The sequence below is a fragment of the Bos taurus genome, chromosome 1 (genome assembly GCF_002263795.3).
Source record: "Bos taurus isolate L1 Dominette 01449 registration number 42190680 breed Hereford chromosome 1, ARS-UCD2.0, whole genome shotgun sequence".
Classification (NCBI taxonomy): Eukaryota; Metazoa; Chordata; class Mammalia; order Artiodactyla; family Bovidae; genus Bos; species Bos taurus.
Window position 1 is genome coordinate 149,674,387 of NC_037328.1, and position 20,293 is coordinate 149,694,679.

Here is a 20,293-nt window from a genome sequence, read left to right on the forward strand (position 1 = left end):
GGAAAATAACTTAGTCTGTGATCAACCACAACTTCTATGACCTTTAGTGTGGGGGGAGGGGGCCTGACTGGTGTTCGTTAATTTGTTGTCATAAGCTCAAAGCCGGGCCTGTCACAGAGGCCCTTCCCATATTAGTAAAATATCAGTTCATATACATTTCACCTTTCATTTCTGAAATCTTTTGCTTTAGGATCAAATATAAAATTGGGATTGACTAGAAGGGGGTGCGGTTAGCATTTGTTGTTTATATCAGCATATACGTTTTCCCAAAGTTCCTTATATTATACACTCTTAAGATCTATACTAGCTCACTGAATGTAAATTATACCTTAGTTTAAAAAATAAATGTAAATCAGGTCCTGTTGCTTTTCTTAAATGGGAGACTGTGGCCTACTCACTTAATATCTCCTCTTTATAAAACGTATGAACAGTATAATTCTAAAGTGAATTTTTCTATAGATGTTTTTCATTTGATGTATATTAGTGTTACTCTGTAATTCAGATAGCAGCTATAGAAATTTATTTTTTTTTTTTGTTCCATAGAATAAAAATTCATCAGTTTCTTACTGACGGCAGATTTGTCTCATATGTACTCTTGATATATATGTATATATATGGTGCCACGCCATGCCTCATGATTTTTAATTACACAGTTAACACTAGATTCTCTCATTACAGGTTTACTATGCAAAAAAGAAGCGGAGACACCAACAGGGCCAGGGAGACGATTCTAGTCATAAGAAGGAGCGGAAGGTTTACAACGATGGTTATGATGATGATAACTATGATTATATTGTAAAAAACGGAGAAAAGTGGATGGATCGTTACGAAATTGACTCCTTAATAGGCAAAGGTTCCTTTGGACAGGTAGTCTAACAAGTTGCTGAATTTTATAAATGAGAACTTCTCAGTGAGTCATGTTATTATAGCCTTTTCTCAGTAGAACTCTCCTAATATTTGTAAATAGATATAAAGAATGGATATGTAAGTATTTGGGTTATTATAGTTCTCTAAAGTTAGTAAAACTATTATCAGCTGCATCAGCTATAAAAACTCCATTAGACTTTTGTTTGTTTGTTTCACAGAGTTGCTATAGCTACCAAGTAGTTATTTTACTAAGTGATAGATTTGAATCACTAACAGATAGTATTGCCTCTTTCATTGGGCTTTTAGTCTCTGGATGGTTCTTCATGATGTATGCTGGAGATAATTACCTTCCTGCCTGATATTCCTCCTCAAAAGGGGGCAACAAATGACCATTTTCAGCTGCCTCCGTAGGTGTCCTCTCACCTTGGAGACTTGGACGCCCAGGGCTGGGCCCCGAGCTTGTCCTCAGCTCCTCCTACAACTCCGTCAGGCCTCTCTGAGCGGACAGAGGGTCTCCTGTTAAGTCCTCGTGGCATCAGTGTTGCTAGTACTGTGATGGGCATCATTCCGATGGGGGGGATCCTTCAGGCAGCTTCCGCCCGGAAGAGTGAAGGGAGCACTCCAGTGGGCCTAGTGTTTCTCTTTGTCCCTGGCCTCTTCTCTCCACCTGTGGCTCTCGTCTCTCACTTGCCCAGGACGAAGCGCAGACTTTAACTGTGTTAGCCTCTTGCCTCACCTGTGCCCAGACTCAGAGCTGCCAGCCCTCCCTCCTTGCCCTGTTAAAAAGTTTGTATCTGGCTGTGAGGCTCCTGGCTGTTCCCATCTGTCAGTCTCCCTGCCTTCTCTCACCCCATGCCATCAAGTCACAGAGCGGTTTTGTTTGAGGTTTGATTCACTGTCAATCCCCGTCTCCTTGGCCTTGTAGCTTTTGCGCAGTGAGTCAGTTGTTAGTTTGCAGTGCAAAGAATTCTTGTGGCTTTTTTGGTGATTTTTTTTTTATTTTGGAGATTGTTTTTGTTTTTTAAACTATGGAACCTGTATACTCTTAGTTATCTGTTCCTGCTCTGCAGGAAAGCAAAAATATTCCTCTTTTCAACCAGTGAGGAAAAATTCAGCATGTGTTAGTCTAATTATGCTTAGGGCAAAACAGCCACAGCTCTGGGCCCAGACAGATCAAGCTTAGACCTATAGGGAAATATGATTGAGGTTCTTAGAAGACGTCTGTAATTCTGGTGTGGCTCTGCCGGGCCTGGTGTTGTGTGTCTAACATGTCTGTCCCTTTCCACAATTCCAGAGACTTTCTGTAATTATATGTAGTTTGGGGCCTTTCCCCTTGATGAGTAACCTCTTCTTCTCCTGAGTCAGGATTCTCAGTGTCTGGGGGAGTCCCTCTTTATGAAAGTATTTATGAAATAAATACTTTACCTTTATGAAAGTGACCCCATGGACTGTAGCCCACCAGGCTCCTCTGTCCATGGGATTCTCCAGGCATGAATACTCAAGTGGGTAGCCATTCCCTTCTCCAGAGGATCTTCCCAACCCAGGGATTGAACCTGAGTCTCCTGCATTGGTAGGTGGATTCCTTACCCTCTGAGCCACCAGGGACGCCCTTTCTTTCACTTGTAACATTGTGGCAGAAGCAACTTCTGCTTTCTCTACCCAAGCTGTTTCAGGAAAGGCATTTCTGAGGCTTGCCTTTTAAGTAAGGCTGTGAACACCCTAGGTAGAGTGATTGTCATCCCCACCTTCAGAATTACCCCGGTGTTCAGGCAGTTCCTCTCTGCAGGACGCTGCTCTGACTTCTGTGGTGTGCGCCGTGAAAACTGTGGCCGTGCTGCCTGTTCACTCAGCTTAGTTTCCCTTCAGTACTCAGTCTTTGAGCTCACCGAGACCTTCTCCCTCCCCCTTACTTTAATTTTCTCATACTCTTGCTTCCTAAGATCAAATGAGCATAGCAAACCTGTGACGACATAGCCTTCTTTGACATCCAAACCAGTTTACCAGGTCAGACTGATTGATACCTTTCTCCTAGGCTGGAGTATGTTCAGGGTCAGGACATGTTTGCCGTATTGTCTGGGTCAGACTAAATTCTCTACCAGATCCTCGTCAGAGAAGTGGCTGCTGCGTTTCTTAAGGCAGTGGTCGGCAGTCCTGGTTGCACGTTGAAGTCTTCAGGGTGCTTCGGGGATCAAGGGGGTGGCGGGGGGAAGGGAGGACAGTGTCTGGGCTCCAAACAATTAAACCAGACTCTGTGACTGGATTCTGAGCATTGGTATTTTTGAAAACAGCCTACTGAATGTGTCATTCGGGGTTGGAAACATTGCTTTAGCACTGAGCCGGCTAACTATTTGCTAAGTCAGTGAATAGTTGGGCCCCCGTTAGTGGCCTTTGTCCTGGAGACCATTGGGATCCGGGCAGTAGACTGCAGCTCCTGGGACAGTCTACACGGCCAGTGACACAGAAGAATATCAGACCCGCTCAGTCAGAGGTTTCCATGGGTCCCTCTGATTTAAAAGACACATAAGATTAACTCTTTGCAGAGATACAGTTTTTAAACTATGTATTTTATAATTTATGTGTAAATTTGTAGGAGTGTGAAATTTGTTTTAAATGAATAAAATTTTAAACTAGAGATGTGCATAGTGATTTGCACATGACCATTCTGCTTCCTTAGCATTCATTCTCATTTTAAAACTCAAAATCCCCTAATTACGGCATTTTAAACTTATTTCTTGGTAATTTATCACTTTTAAAGCATAAACTAGTTCTTCTGGTATATGTCTAAGTTTTTATCTATGAGAATATAATTTAAATTTAGAAAGTTATCTACATTTTTCAGATAACTTAAAACCTTTTAAGTATCTCACACATATGCTTGGAATTAAAGCCAGCTTTTTTTTTTTTTTTAATTAAAAGAATAGTTTTAACGATGCTATTTAGTGAGAAGTTAAAAAAAAACCAAAGTATGTGTCAAGAGTCATAATTTACTTCTGAAGGAGGAAAATAGTCTAATTTTAAGAAAGTTGTTCTGTGGATGTTTAAAAATACTGTAAGGATGTGAAAGAAACCCATTTGAAAAATTGATTTAAGATAACAAAGTAGTGAATAGGTGCTACTGAATGGAAATGAGTAGGGTCTCTCTCAGGAAGGGCAGAGGAAGTGCTAGATAAATGTACAGTTAAGGTGAGCTGCAAGCTGTTAAATTGTTCATTAATGAAATATTTATTTTTTTCTTTTTTAGGTTGTAAAGGCATATGATCGTGTGGAACAGGAATGGGTTGCCATTAAAATAATAAAGAACAAGAAGGCTTTTCTGAATCAAGCCCAGATAGAAGTGCGACTTCTTGAGCTCATGAACAAACATGACACTGAAATGAAATACTACATAGGTAAGCAGGCAGACAGGGCGCAGCGTGCCGACTCAGACCGCCGGTTTGAGCTATGCGTATTCTTGTATGAAGAATGCTAACTTTATCTTAAAGTGAGTGAATAAAAAGTTCCGTTATTTTGGTTGGAAGGGCATCAATTTATATATGGTACTTAATACACCAGTAATCTTTTAATCTTTGGGAATGTGCATTCCAGGTGTATGTAGTGTAGAAACAAATGAGAGTCACGTCTTTTGTTTTTCAACTTGCAAGCATCATTGGTTTGCTTTCATGATGCTTGTTTATCCAGAGGGTTCTCTTTCTGTTAACTTTAATCATTCTAGTACAGCTCAGAAATTAGAAGTGAGCGATTATGTTGTTAATGGTTATAGAACCATTTTTGGAATGTCTGAACCAAGGTGTCAGGCTCTTCTTGAGAAATAGTAGCCTCATTTCTTGAACTCCTGCTGTGTTCCTTACGCTTTTCAGTCCTGTACAGAGGCATTAATAGTAGAATCCGTATATTACAGGTTGTTTGTACAAAGAGTAACATTTCCAGGGTTCTTGGAGTGAGAATCTTAATCTGCTTTGATCTAACTGCAGAGCTTATGTTTGTTTCCTTATCCTGTGGTGTTTCTTTTGAGTACCGAAAGGGGAGACAGAAGAATTATGAAACTGGTGAAGTCCTGCCCTCTCTGGGGTCACACAGAGTCGGACACGACTGAAGCGACTTAGCAGCAGCCGTGAAGTCTAGGGCCAATTGATATCTGGGCGAAACATCTTCTAATTATACATTCTAAGATAGAGACTTTTGTTGTTGTCCAGTCATGTTCAGTCGCTAAGTCTTGTCTGACTGTGACCTCATGGACTGTAGCACACCAGGCTCCTCTGTCCTCCACTGTCTCACAGAGTTTGCTCAATTTCATGTCCTTTGAGTTGATCATTTTCTGCCGCCTCCTTTTCCTTTTACCTTCAGTCTTTCCCAGCATCATGGTGTTTTCCAGTGGGTCGGCCCTTCGTATCAGTTGGCCAAAGCATTTTAGCTTCAGCAACAGTCCTTTCAATGAATAGAGACTTTAGGACCAATTAATTACAGACTTTAAAAAAAACAGATGTGTATTAGCAACTCACATCCAGAGAAGGCAATGGCACCCCACTCCAGTACTCTTGCCTGGAAAATCCCATGGACTGAGGAGCCTGGTAGGCTGCAGTCCATGGGGTCACGAAGAGTCGGACACGACTGAGCAACTTCACTTTCACTTTTCACTTTCCTACATTGGAGAAGGAAATGGCAGCCCACTCCAGTATTCTTGCCTGGAGAATCCCAGGGGTGGCGGAGCCTGGTGGGCCGCTGTCTGTGGGGTTGCACAGAGCCGGACACTGCTGAAGCAACTTAGCAGCAGTAGCAGCAGCAGCAACTCACGTCAGAAATGCTAGCTTTACCTGATAAGCACGAGGTTAAGTTTTATTAGCAGACTCCTGTTTAAGAAATAAAGAGAGAACATTATGTTTCTTTAGTCCTCCCAAAATAATAGAAACAAAAAAATTGATGTTTAAAGGTGTATGATTCAGATAGATTTCATTTATGGAACATCCTTCACTCCCCATTGACATAATAAATGAGCTTATACTATTTTTTTCTTTCTTATTGTCTTTGTAGATATCTGATATAACCCATAGTAATAACGTTGTGTTTAAAATCCTTTCTTCTCACATTCATTGCATGTTTGTTGTTCACTCTCATTGTATTTAGCGTAAGGTGGGCGCTTTTCCGTTCAAGGGGCATAGGATGCTGGGAAGGACATTCTAAGGGTGCTTGACTTACGGTCTTTGAACATAACTCCCCTCTTCTTCCTCACTCTTGTGTGTTTATTTTGAAGTTTTGCTTAAGTAGTAGAGAAAATGTTGATAGCATCACTATAATTATGTATTTCTGCTTTATTGAAAGAAAACACAAAATATTAGCTACTTGGTTAACTTATAATAATTACTATTTTTGTTTTTAATAAACTGACTTCAGTGATTGCTGGATCTGGGTTATTTGCTACCAGCCATGGTCTAGTTAAAAAAGCATTCAGTTTAGGTCTAAAACAAAATCCTGCCAACCCTCCATTTTCCCCAAAAACTGAACATACATATTTGTATTTGAGCTTCCTTTGACAATGTCTTTAGTGCTCAGCACATTTATTCAGTAAGTGAATGATGAATCAGTGGAATTGAGTGGATTGATCTTCCATCAGAAGAATATTCTGATCATAGCTTCTTAGAGGGATTTTCATAGTCACATTTGAATTCTGACATCAGTTACCTTTTGCATCCCTTTAGTGGCCGCTGCTTAATTGGATCAAAACTGTTACTTGGACCATGTCTCTGGGGTATCTTATGTCACGTGGAGCTGTGTTCTTCATTTTAAACCTGTGAACTCAGTAATTAAGAGCAGATATTAGACATTCTTATGTAACAGTGGCTGAGCATTGAGTGGTACTGTGGACTCCTATAGAGCTGTGGTAGTTGTTGTATTGTGTTATCCCGACTTGCAATCATTTGTGTCAGGAATGATCTAAAAACAAGAATGGTGAGCTCTCAGGGAGGCAGTTCAGGTCTACCACCAGGACAGCACAGGTATCCCTGTTCTCAGGACCTAGGTACTGAGTAATGCCGTGGTTATTCCAGATAGAGCTGTAGAGAAACCTCTGTTTAAGTTATACTCAAAGGCCAAGATGGAGGTAGCCTTGACAGATGGTGGTTTTATGTCATCTCAGCTGAGTTACAGGTGCTCAGTTTGGTAGATGTGAGAGCTGTGCTGCTGGAGGGCAGTGACTTCCTCTGGTGTGCAGTTAGCGTTAATACTTAACAGCTGCTGCTACTGCCGCTGCTAAGTCGCTTCAGTCGTGTCCGACTCTGTGTGACCCCATAGACGGCGGCCCACCAGGCTCCCCCGTCCCTGGGATTCTCCAGGCAAGAACACTGGAGTGGGTTGCCATTTCCTTCTCCAGTGCGTGAAAGTGAAAAGTGAAAGTGAAGTCGCTCAGTTGTGTCCGACTCTTAGCAACTCCATGGACTGCAGCCTACCAGGCTCCTCCATCCATTGGATTTTCCAGGCAGGAGTACTGGAGTGGGGTGCCATTGCCTTCTCCAATAGTTAACAGCACAACTTTTCAAAGCGGTTTATTGACTATTAAGCCTTTAAAGAAGGTCAGTAGTGATACCAAGTAATGTATTCTATACTTTCCCCATTCCTAAGCCTACTCATAATTTCTTGTGATGGAGCTTTATTTTGAAATTTCCCCAAAGCTTCAATCTTGGATAAGAATCCTATGTACCAGTTTGATGAATGTAATCAAATACATTGATTATGAACTCTTAGTACCTTACAACATGATTTCAAAGCCTTTGCTGTATTTGCCTAAAAAAAAAAAAAATGTCTTCCTTTGACAATTGTTTTAGAAAATTATTGGTGAAATCGTAAGGCTTAGCAGAGCAGGTTGTGTATATGTATATCAAAGCCTTCCCAGAGAGGTCTGCCGTGTATAGCATTGTCACAGGCTGGACATCCCAGCGGGTGGAGCTTAGAATAAGTCATGAGGTGTAGGGGTCTCAGGAAGTCAAAAGTGTTTTCTCTTACATGTGAGGATAAAATTATTATTCACAGTACTGCGTGTAAGTTTACTGCTTGTGTTTTCAGACCTGACTTAGGCATTTTGGTGGGACTTCTTACATTACATTGCTTATTGGCGGATTCAGCAGATGTCCAGTTTCAATATTCTTAACTGCTGAAAGAATGTGCTGCTTACTGCGGAATGCTTATCTCCTAATTTTAATTTGATAAACCTTGCATTTGACATTGACATTTTATAGAGTATTGTAGAATTCACCTATGTGTTATTCTCACTTTTTTTTTTTGGTATGTATAATTTAAAATGAAACTTTTTGTTCTCTTACAGTGCATTTAAAACGCCACTTTATGTTTCGAAACCATCTCTGTTTAGTTTTTGAAATGCTGTCCTACAACCTCTACGACTTGCTGAGGAACACCAATTTTCGAGGTGTCTCCTTGAACCTAACACGAAAGTTTGCACAACAGATGTGCACTGCACTGCTTTTCCTTGCGACTCCAGAACTTAGTATCATTCACTGTGACCTAAAACCGGAGAATATCCTTCTTTGTAACCCTAAACGCAGTGCAATCAAGATTGTTGACTTTGGCAGTTCTTGTCAGTTGGGGCAGAGGGTAAGTATATTTCATAACTTGTGATTTAAAGTTAGAATTAGGTAAAACAGCGTAAGTAGATATTGAAATCTTACTAATCTGTATACAATTTGAAGGTAATTACAGGGTTGTTATCTTTAAATCTTGAATCACCTGTGTTGATACCTATTTTGGGAAATCCTTTTTTAAATGCAAACATTGATAGTAATACTTTGAATTAGAAGGTATTTGTTTTTCAAAGTTTATGTTAAATTATGTGTGTGCTAAAAGGATATAATTTCTATCCATCCTGAGAAAACAGGATGGATATAAATTATGACGTGTGTCCAAGCTAATGGACATATTGGTTTGGTTTAGTTGCTAAGTTGTGTCCGACTCTTGCAACCCCATGGACTGTAGCCTGCTAGGCTTCTCTGTCCCTGGGATTCTCCAGGCAAGAATACTGGAGTGGGTTGCCATTTTCTTCTCCAGGGGATCTTCCCAACCCAGGGATTGAACCTGGGTCTCCTGCATTGCAGGCATATTCTTTACCAACTGAGCTACGAGGGAAGCCCAGTGGACATATTAGTTTGTGGTAAACAAACTAATTTTTTGTTTTTGGGTGCTAAAAGCAAACATGTCCATAGCAATAAGTAGATTTAGGTTTAGTTGATTTGGGAAAGCAAGTTTCCCTCTCTTCTTTCTAGCATTATGAAAACTACTCTGTTTTGCATATGAAACAAAAGTTGTAGGTTGTTCTCTTTTTGAAACCAGCTAGGATCACTATTTGATACTTTATTTAAAATGTTCCTATTTACTTGTAGATATTGAAATTGCATCTCTTTTTCTTTTTTTTTTTTTTTAAAGGTAAAAACATAACTGACTTTCAGATATTAGTGTTTCATATTGGGTTTCCATTTCTTGTTTTTCCAAATTAGTGACATTTTCTGTCTTGTCCAACTTTATTCTAGCTTTTAAATAAACTAGGTTAATTTAATTATGAAGGTTTATGACCAGTTAACAGGATTGTCCTTTTGTTATTTCCTGCCAATTATGGTAGCAAATGCTGCATTAAAGTAATTTTTAAAAATGGAAGGAATAGGAAGCAAAGTTTGCAGTTTCAGTGCCTCTGAAAATCAAGAGATGCTTGTAGTTGTTAATAAGAGAGTATATTATAAATGGAAAATATGTGCCTATATTGAATCATTTGAATAGATTTTAAGGCTTGCAAAATTTTTTCCTTTTTGAACCAAGTCGTATATTCTATGCTAATATCAAACACTATTAGCAGGAGACAACTATACCTTTAGCTCAGTGACTTTTTAATTATTGGGTTGGCCAAAAGGTCGTTCCGGTTTTTCCATAAGATGCTTGGAAAAACCCGAGCGAAATTTTTGGCCAACCCAATATGTGACTGTCAGAATCCCGTGGGAAGTCATTTCCAAAACAGACATGCAGTGGGCCTCCTCCAGGCCTGCTGGCTCAGCGTCAGGGGGTAGCAGGGTGCAGCCTTGCGGATAGCCCACTCCTGCTCTGCACATCGCCAGCTGGTTAGGCGGGTGGCAGGATTCTTTCACAAGCTGGGAAACACGAGTCTCAGCAGTAGCTTGTCTTTGGGGCTTCAGGGTGCTCTTGGCTTCTAAAAACTGGGTAGTGTACTTCTTCTTCCTGGTCCCTTTCAGTTAGACTTTCTTCACTTCGAAAAGGCCTTAAGGTCGGGTTGACCTGCTTGTGGGGTCATGAGATGATTCTCCGAGGTTCGGCTGGAGTTTGGGGCGGGCCCCAGCAGCTTTCTGAGAAAGCATCTTCATGCCACTGGCTGCCGGGTTTGAGTATTAAGTTAGGTAGTCTAGTTAGCAGGGTGTTGTTTTGTTTTCTCCCTTTTAATATAAAGCTGTCTTTGCTTTTGTGATATTTCTGGATACAAATTTTAAATGGACAAGTGAAGATGAATTGATCTCTGAAGACATTCTCAGATTATTCCATTGCAAATAATCCATTTCAAGATTTTCTTTTTCTAAGAAGTCTTATGATGGATGGAGGAGGATGGGGTAAAGAAGCGATTAGTCAGAAATGACCCCCAGTTGAATCTTTGCATGGCTCTGTTTCTAGGTTTATCTGTGAGACTAGTACAATACAGATGTCTGAATTTTCAATTACATTGTACTGAGTTTGACTCTTAATGCTTTGAATTAACCTGAAGAAATTTCATTCTTTAAGTTAATTTAAATATAATTTAGCTGTTAAATTAATGGTAGCCACAGCAGCGAAGAGTAGTTAATAGGGAAATAAGTTGTTCTCAATCATATTTTCTTCTAATAAGGCATTATTGTTTTAGGATATATCTTGAGTACCTGTTAGGACTGAACTAAATAAAGGGCTTGAATTTTTTGTATATGCACATTTTGCATTTCAGAGTCTTAGAGTTACCACTCCCTTGAAACATTTAGTTCTTTAAAACAGTATTCATAGTCAAATGTTGAAATCAGTAAACATTACTGATAACCCAGTTTTTTCTGTTCATGTTAGACTTGTGTTCTTCATACAGTATTGACTACAATTAAACAGAAACTGTTATTGAAATATATTTCAGATATACCAGTATATTCAGAGTCGCTTTTATCGGTCTCCAGAGGTGCTACTGGGAATGCCTTACGACCTTGCTATTGACATGTGGTCCCTCGGGTGTATTTTGGTTGAAATGCACACTGGAGAGCCTCTGTTCAGTGGAGCCAATGAGGTACATGATTTCTTTTTGCTTTTAATCTCTTACAGTATAACCTGGAAATTGTTCTTTAGGAAAACGTTTCTGTTTATCAACCTAAATCATTCAAGTGTTTGGTCTTTTAAACTTAATTTATCCATTTAAAATTATTTCAATTATATAATGGTGAGTTTAGAATTATGAGATGGGAAGTGAGATCTTTAAATCTACCAGTGAAGGGGAATAGTAAATTACATTAGAAAATGTTAAGTCTTTCGGTATAAATTTTATAGATTTTAAGTATAATAACAGAAAAAGATAATAGTGATGAAATGAGGAACCATCCTAAAAACACTGTAAATTTTGAGAGTATGACGTGGAATTAAAGTATTAATAAATGATTACCAGTGGGATTGATAGATATATTTGATCTGAATAATTTAGGGTAAATTAGGACTCTAGAATTTTGGAGCTGCAGGCGAAGTGTAATTCTTGTAGTCAACAAGTGTTCAGTCTGTGTTCTTAGAAGATCTTTGGAGGTCAGAGGCAGTGGTGGGAAGGCGAGGGCGAGGGACAGGGGGTCTAAGCTCCGTACAGTTGGAGGAACGGCTTTCCTTGTCTTTAAAACTGTTTGTGGAGGTTTTTTTGTTTGTTTCCTTTTAAAGAAAATTTAACCATTGCAGATTATGATCAGTCCGTTCATTTATACACGAGAAAAGAAAGGCTGATGAAATTTCATGACAAGTAGTGTCATCAAGGAGTGTCAGAAACCTGTCCCCTCCTCCTTCTGCTAGTTCATTTCACTCTCGCCAGCGAGCTGCTCTTTGGCAGTAATTGCTGTGGTGTGTATTTGTTTTTCTTTGAATAATAAATAATATAAAGGTAATAGTACCTTTTTCATGAACTTAAACACCATTAAGATCGCCTGAGAAACTTCAGTGGCTGCCGTCTCACACATGGTGAAGCCAGAGCCCTTTGAGTAGCTGGGAAACCCCTCCCTCCCTCCGCCTCCCGTCCTCTCTCTGCCTGTCCCTCTGTCCGTCTTCCTGCCCAGTCCCCCCAGCATGCAGACCTCTCTCAGGTCCCTGGGAGATGGTGGCCAGAGGGCCCGCGCGTTGGTGCCAGGGGGCTTTGCTCTCATGTCACCTGCTTGTGAAGCTTCCACGGCAGCTTTTAAGCTTTAAGTTGCGGTGCCCCCCTCACTCATGTCCTTTTAGTTTTCTCCCTTTCCTTAGTCAGTACCCAGTAGATCTTACTATGTGTTTGTTTCTGGATGATTTCTTCCTCTGTAATACAAAGTTTCGGGCAGAGATTTTTGTCTGTTTTGTTTACTGCTTGTTCCATGGACATGATTTCTAGCATGCAGTGGACACTCAGGTGTTTGAGGGAATGAATCTGCACCTTAGAAAGATACTTTTTTATTAGGTCCACACTTTATTAAGCCTTTCATTTTTTTTTTTTTTAACTCTCCCAAGCTTAAACTTGCGATCCCCTCCAGTCATTCCTTACTTTCCGTTGTATCCATGACCACCTGCCATCCCATAGATGTGTGTATGTCTTTGCTGAATCGTGTGCCCTCCCCTCTGTGGAATGTGGGGCTTCAGGAGGTAGGGGGTTACCTCTTTCCTTCATTATTGTGTATTTACTGCCCGCAGGAGTGCCTGACACACAGGAGAGACTCTCTCTATTCTAATTTGTGAATGGATGAGCAGATATACGATGTTTTACAGTAGAAATTATAGGGTTTTTTTTTTTTGCTTTTGTTTTTAATACAGGTAGATCAGATGAATAAAATAGTGGAAGTTCTGGGTATTCCGCCTGCTCATATTCTTGACCAAGCACCAAAAGCAAGAAAGTTCTTTGAGAAGTTGCCAGATGGCACTTGGAATTTAAAGAAGACCAAAGACGGAAAACGGGTAAAATAGGGAAATAATATTTTTGAGCCTTTGTTACTTCTTTCACTGAATTGTCTTTATAACGCATTTTTGTATATATTTGAAAACAGTGTTACTGAAGTCCGCTGTTAACAGTAGTTCTGTTGATGACTCGGGTATAGATTTTCTTCACAAGTTGGTTTTAGCTTGACCTGAGCTATCTGTATGACCTGAACACTGTTTGGTTAATGCTCAGTATTCTCTTTAAGTCTTCATTTTGAAACTGTCTGCCTGCCTTTTGAGGCCGCTGATCAAATCACCATGCCTTGTTTCCACAGTAGAATCAGGCAGTTTGACCTTTGTTTCTCATAGTTTGGGTATACATTGGGATCCCAGTTAAGAGGACTGCAGCTGGGAACCGTAGAAGTTATAACTGCAGGAATGGCCTTTTTTTGTAGTTCAGATGAGAGCAAAGGATTTCTGACTTAAGCAGTTTGTGACAAGAATCTGAACTGACTGGATGGTCCTTTGATAGATTTCAGTTTCCTAGCTTGGATAATGGGGGTTTCACACCTCTAGAATCTTTCAAAGTGAGGGTTTTAATGCGTTAGAGACCTTTTAGTAATTTTCTCTCATCTGAGAACTTTTCAGGCATCTCAACCATGTCAGTTTAGTAGAATAAATGATGACAATTTTGCATCTTGATTTACAATTTTGTTTTATATATCTGAAAATAATCATATGTTTTGCCATCTAGTTTGTTTCTAGTATTAGATGAATATACTGTGTAAATATATGATTGTGTGTGATACATACACCAGAGACTTTATGATTGTAGTTCTGCGTTTTAACACTTAAGGAATTTCATTTTTGCTGCAGTTTTCATTTTGCCCTTGCGTTTCAGCGATACTGCCACCAGGTGTCATTTCCAGGGAACTGAAGGTGATGCTTATTTGCTGTAATTCACCTTCAGCTCTGGAGTCTTAGCTTCTAATATCAAGTGTTTTTTAATAAGAATATATATATATGTAAAACTGTATCTTTCACAGCTGATTTGTAACTTACTGCATTCTGCCCTGTTCTCTAAAGTTTCAGGCAGTGTGATATCCAGCAGCTAAGTTACGCCTCCTCCCCTTAAGGAAGGGATGGGAAATACCGAGCAGACATCCTGGGTCCTTCCGCCTCTGTCCACGTGCCTCTATCAGTCATGGCCCCTTTCCCAGGGGAGTCCTTCTTAGCTTCACCAGCATTCAGAGTAGCTCTTGCAGTTGTTCTTAATTAGCATGGAGTATGTGATGCCTGCTTTACAGTTTTCTTTCTGATACATACTACTACTTCTTTTTCCAGTTTGAAGTTTTTTTTTGCTTCATCTGCTAAATTTTTTTTTCTTTTTCTAAATGAGACATTTATTCATTTCCTCAATCTCTGCCTTATAAAACCACAGTTAAGTCACAATGGACTGTAACCTATCATTTTCCCAAAATTGAGCTATAATTATTATTATTTTAAATTATTTGAGGGGAGCATTTCACTCAGAAGAGTAGATTATTTTTTCCCTTAAAATTGAAAGTATCTTGACCTACGTTTAATATACATTAATTGTAGATTTCATGAGATTTTCCTAAGCTGCAATTAAGCAACTGACTTAAGAAACTTAATTTTTTAAAATGTAAAATAATTACTCCTTTTTAAACAGAAATAAATTTCCAGCAACAAAAAAAAATCAAATCTGTAACCAAATGGTTACATTATGAAGATGCACTAGGGATTTTAACCATGAATATGAAGAGATGTACATGTACTTTCGGTATACTTGCTCAGCTTATTTCCATAGTGATTTTATTTTTACTTTTAAGTTCTCATTTTATGTTTCAAGAGCCCATTTCAGCTTCTAGTAATGAGATCCATACCTACTGGCTATTTTTTTTCCTTTGGTGGGAGAGGGTAAAGAATTAAGGTTATAAATGACGCTTTTTTGTTGAAGTATAGTTTATGTACAAGATGGGTATTTTAAGTCTTCACTTTGTTGTGTTTTCATTTTTACTTACGACAGTGTATCCACTGCCTGAAACAGGACACAGACTGCTCCCATCACCTCCAGTACCCTTTTCTGTCGTCCACTCTCAGTTTCTGATTTCTGTCATCCTAAGTTAGTTTTGACTATTCACAGGCAAAATTCATATAAGTGGAATCCTGAAGTATTTATTATTTTGTTTCTTTGACGTAACAGGCATTATTTTTGGAGATTCGTCCATAGTGTGTCTCAGAAATTACTCCATTTTATTGCTTCACAGTCTTTCTTTGAATGGAAATGCCAAAATTGATCTGTATTTGCCTGTCAATGGATGTTGGGGTTGCTTCTAGTTTAGGACTGTTTCAGTAAGGCTACTGGGAACATTTTGATCAATTTCTGTACACATAAGTTCTCGGGTTTTCTGGGGTCATGACTTACAATTGCCAGATCATAGGGTGTCTGCTGTGTTTTCTTTCTTAAGAAAATACGAGTTTCCCAAGGTTCTCTCATTTTATATTCCCACAAGGTTATGAGAGATCCAATTGCATGACATCCTCGCCATTTCATGTGGTTGGTTCTTTTGAGTTTAGCTATTCTAATGGGCATGTAGTGGTTTTCATTTGATTTCTTCCTGATTGAGAATATTGACCTGGCCAGCTTTTCATGGGCTCAGTAGCCATTCATGTACCTTCTTTTGTGACCATCTTTCTAGTCTTTTGCCCATTTGTTATTGGGATGTTTAATTATTGGGCTGTAGAAGTTTTTTTAATGTAATGGATGTAAGTCCTTTGTCACCTGTATGCCAGTATTTATTCCCAGACTGTGGTTTGTCTACTTCTTTTCTTAGTAGCAGTTTTTAATAAAAAATTAATTTTTTATGAACAGTATTCTTTTTATTCTAAGAAATCTTCCCTCAAGTTTGTGAAGATACTCTCCTTTAAAAGTTTTAAATTGAAATGTGCATAGTTGATTTATAGTATCATATTAGTTTCAGGTGTACAGCACCATGATTCAGTTATAGATAAATACACACACGTATTATTTTCCCTTATGAGTTATTACAAAACTGAGCATAGTACCATGTGCTATTCACTAGGTCCTTGTTGGTTATCTATTTTATATCTAGTGGTGTGTATATTTTATTCCTAATTTAGCCCTCCCACATCCCTTTTCCCTTTGGTAACCGTAAATTTGTTTCCTGTGTCTGTGGGTCTGTTTCTGTTTTGAAAAGAAGTTCATTTGAATCTTTTTTAGATCTCACATGTGAGTACCCTATTTGTCCTTGTCTCACTCAGTATGATCATCTCTACGTCCAGCCGTGTTGCTGCGAATGGCATTATTTCATTATTTTATATCATTGAGTAATATTTCACTGTATGTGTGTGGAATAACACCACCACATCTTCTTTATATAGTCATCTGTCAATGGATATTCAGGTTGCTTCTGTGTCTGGGCTATTGCAGATAGTTCTGCAGTGAGCACTGGGTGCATGTCTCTTTTTCAGTTAGCTTTTCTCTGGATGTATGCCTAGGAATGGGACTGCAGTCCGATGTGGTAGCTCTGTTTTTAGTTTCTTAAGGAGCCTCCACGCTCTTCCCCATAGTGGCTGCACCAGGTTACAGTCCCACTAACACTGGGGGCGGGTTCTCTTTTCTCCTCTCCGGTATTCGTTATGTATAGATTTTTCATCTCTTTTCCGTGATGACCACTGTGACCGGTGGGAGGTGGTACTTTATCATAGTTTTGATTTGCATTTTCTCTAATAATTAAAGTGACGTTGAGCATCTTTTCATGTGCTTGTTGATCTTTTCTTGGGGAATCTTACTTTGTGTCTGTGTATATTTATTTTATCAATAACTGGGAGAAGTGTTCATCTTTCATGATGGTATAGGATTTGTCTTAATCTTCTTTTTAGTTGTTTTTTTTTTTTTTTCCTTTTAGATTTCTGTTTTTTGAAGCTCTCTTAATAGGTGTGCCCATTTAGTATTGTTAAAACTTGGTGATAAATTCAGTCTTTCATCACCATGAAATACTCCTTTTTGTCTTTAATATTTTCTTGTGTTTACTTCGTTTGGTATTATTCAAGCTATGCCAATTTTCTAATTCTTAATACTTTCATAATATTTTTTTTTAGTCCTTTTAGTGTAAACCTGTTCATACTTCTGTATGTAAAATGACTTTTATATAGAGAATGTAGTTGAGTTATGCTTTTTAATCCAGTCAGATAGTATCTTTCTTTCACAATGAATTATTTGGTCCCTAGTTATTCAGAGGATTGGGTTTTAGACTTTTGCCATATGTATGTTATCTATTCTTTGTTTCCCACTACTTCTTTCGTGCCTTCTTTGAAGTTGAGTACTTTTGGTGTTTTATTTCATCTTTTTGTACTAACTTTATAGCTATTCCTCTTTGTGTAATTGTTAATGTTGCTCTTATTATATGCCTCTTTAACTTACCAGTTGACCTTAACAAAAGGTTACATAACTTGATAAGCTGTGTGATAACCATGTGCTTTTTATCTAATGCCTTCCATCTTTCGTCATCATGTATCACTCATGCGAACAACATTTACGAGATTTTAAAACACATAAAAGATAAAGATAGTAACAAGTTCTTTTCGGGAGTTCCTTGGCAGTCCAGTGGTTAGGACTGACTTTGAGCTTTCACTGCCATGGCCCCAGGTTCAATGCCTTGTTAGGGAACTCTAAGATTCTACAAGCCACTCATCGTGGGCCAGGACCCCTCCCTCCCCTCCCAGCCCCCACCCCCACCCCCACCACACGCACACAAGTTCTTCTTACCCGTAGAGCTCACTTGTTGTTGTTCCTGAGTTCCATCTGGTTATTACGTTCCTTCAGCCTGAAGAACTTCCTTCAACTTTTTTACTTTGTAGTCAGTAACTTCTGCTGTTGAATTCTTTGCAGCAGTTGTTTATCTGAAAATACCTTTATTCACCTTTATTTTTGGAAAGATATTTTTCATGGATATGGAAATTTCAGTGGATGTAGAATTTTAGGTTTACATTTCAGCTAAAGAAAATGATGTTATGACATTGTTTTCTGTATTACATTGTGAGAAGTCATTGATTTTTCTAAGCAGTGTTTTGGGTTTTTTTCCTTTTTTATTCCCTCCCCCACCCCACCCTCCAACTTTTTATGTACTACTTCTTCTGTAGGGCAAGGACTATTATTATTCATCTTAAGCAGTGTTTTCTTTAAAATATTTCTCTCTTTTCCCCCTGGCTGATTTTGATGCCCCCCCCCCCTTTTTTTTAAATATGTTTGATTTTTCAGCAGGTTGACTGTTAGGTTCTTGTGCTTAGTTTTCTCTGTATTTATTTTCTGTGGAGTGTGCTGAATTCGTTAGATCTGTGGGGTTGATATCTTTCATCAAAATCCTCAGACATTATCCTTTCAAATATTTGTTCTGTTTCACTTTCTCTTCTCCTGATAATTATGCACTTAAATATATGTTATGGTGCTTAATACCGTCTCAGAGGTCTCTAGTTTATTTATCTTGTTTTCTTTTTGTGTGTTAGTTTGGATCAATTCTTTGTCTCCTACTTTACTCATTGTTTTCCTTCTGTTGAGCCCAGTCTGCTGTTAAGATCATTAAATGGATTCTTCATTTATGATACTGCATTTTTTAGTTCTAGTGTTTTCACGTTTTAGTTTATCTTTACCCACCCTCCCCAGTCTGTCCACACATGTTGTCTAGCTTTTGGACTAAATTTTTTTTTTAATTATATACTTATTTTTAAAATACCTATCTGCCAGTTTCAACAATTGGGTTATTTTATATATGTGGATTTTCTACAATTTTTTTCACTTAATATGGACTCATTTTTTGGGTTTGTTTCTTGTATCTGTAGTTTTTTAAATGTATGCTGGACTTCCTGCATTTAAGAACAGTTGAGGTAGAAGTAAATCTTATTTTCCTGTGAAACGAGACACGGCTTCCGCTCTGTCAGCCTGCTGGTATGATGAGGCTAGTTGGTTTCATTTGGTGCAGCCGAGTCTGGGCTCTGTCTTGTTTGTTTGCTTGACTTAGATTCTGTTCTCCACTGTCTTCATGGGGGTTACGCAGTGTGTGGAGGCTGGGGAGATCTTCTATATGTTACGCCCAGCCAGCAGCCCTCTTCTAATGTTCTGTGCCTCAGGCTGGTCTGTGTTCACACTGCTGCCCTGGCTTCAGCTTGCAACCCTGGGGTCCTCCCCGGGTCGTCGGCCTGTCCCACCCTTCGGCCCAGCCACTCATAGCTGTCAGAAGTTGGTTTGGAGTTGGGCTGGATTCTCCCTCCTCGCGTCCGTGGCTTTCGTTCCTTCTCCCACCGCAGTCTCTTCTCTCCCAGGAAAGGCTTTTCATTTTCCAGAATTTAGTTAGCTGTGGTTTCTTTAGTCCTCTGCTTGCTGATAGGTTTCTTTTTTAATTAATTAGTTTGGTTGCCTCAGGTCTCAGTGGCAGCCTGTGGGGTCTTTGCTGCCTCGTGGGGGATCTTGCATTGCCTTGCGCGAGCTCCTGAGCGTCAGGACAGCAGTTGTGGTGCGTGGGCTCTGCTGCTTTGTGGCATGTGGGGTCTTAGTTCCCTGACCAGGCCCAGAACCCACCTTTCCTGCACTACGAGGCGGGTTCTTAACCACTAGACCACCAGGTCCCTGATAGGTTTTTAAAAGGCAGTGATTTTGCGGTTTGCCTACCTAGCTTGTTCTTGATTTTGAAGAGTAATGGTCTCTTAAAAATTGCTACATTGCACCTAGAAGTAAAATCTGCTAATACTATTCTGAAGAAATTCAGTGTTCATAGGGATTTTAAAGATTACCTGTTAAAATGAGTTTCCCTAAAATGTCAGCACATGTTAAAGGCAGTTTATTAAACGTATTTTCTAAAGTGAAGCATAAATAATTTCCTTGTTTTTTTTTTTTTAAACTGGATATAAGCAAGGTACGGTGTTAAACCCATGGTTCTTTATTAGGAGTGATGGCTAAAGCTTTAATGAGCCACTGTTACCTAGGAAGTGCACCTGAGTTCACAGGTGTATTGGGCAGAAAAGAGGTTCGTAGCCACTGGTTGGTACACTTTCTTTGTAAAGGACCACAGAGTAAAGATTTTGTTGCATATTCTTGGTTCTGTTTGTTTTTACCATCTTTAAAAATGTAAAACCATTCATAGTAGGGGCTGTTTATATAAAACAGGCTCTGAAACAGGGCAGAGTTTGCTGATCCCTGCACTAGATGATCTTTATGGTCATTTGTGCTCAGAGTTATTTTGAATTTCTC

General features: G+C 39.1%; 1 protein-coding gene across 7 annotated transcripts in view; it reads left to right on the plus strand.

Moving 5' to 3' along the window:
* DYRK1A (dual specificity tyrosine phosphorylation regulated kinase 1A) overlaps window positions 1-20,293 on the plus strand; it is a 144,521-nt gene that overhangs the window by 107,322 nt on the left and 16,906 nt on the right. For all 7 annotated transcript variants that reach the window (XM_059885113.1, XM_059885116.1, XM_005202082.3 and 4 more), the window contains 5 exons: window positions 679-867; window positions 4,109-4,256; window positions 8,180-8,466; window positions 11,018-11,164; window positions 12,904-13,044. In XM_059885113.1, the coding sequence (XP_059741096.1) occupies window positions 679-867; window positions 4,109-4,256; window positions 8,180-8,466; window positions 11,018-11,164; window positions 12,904-13,044 (912 nt within the window). The remainder of the gene's footprint in view (window positions 1-678; window positions 868-4,108; window positions 4,257-8,179; window positions 8,467-11,017; window positions 11,165-12,903; window positions 13,045-20,293) is intronic.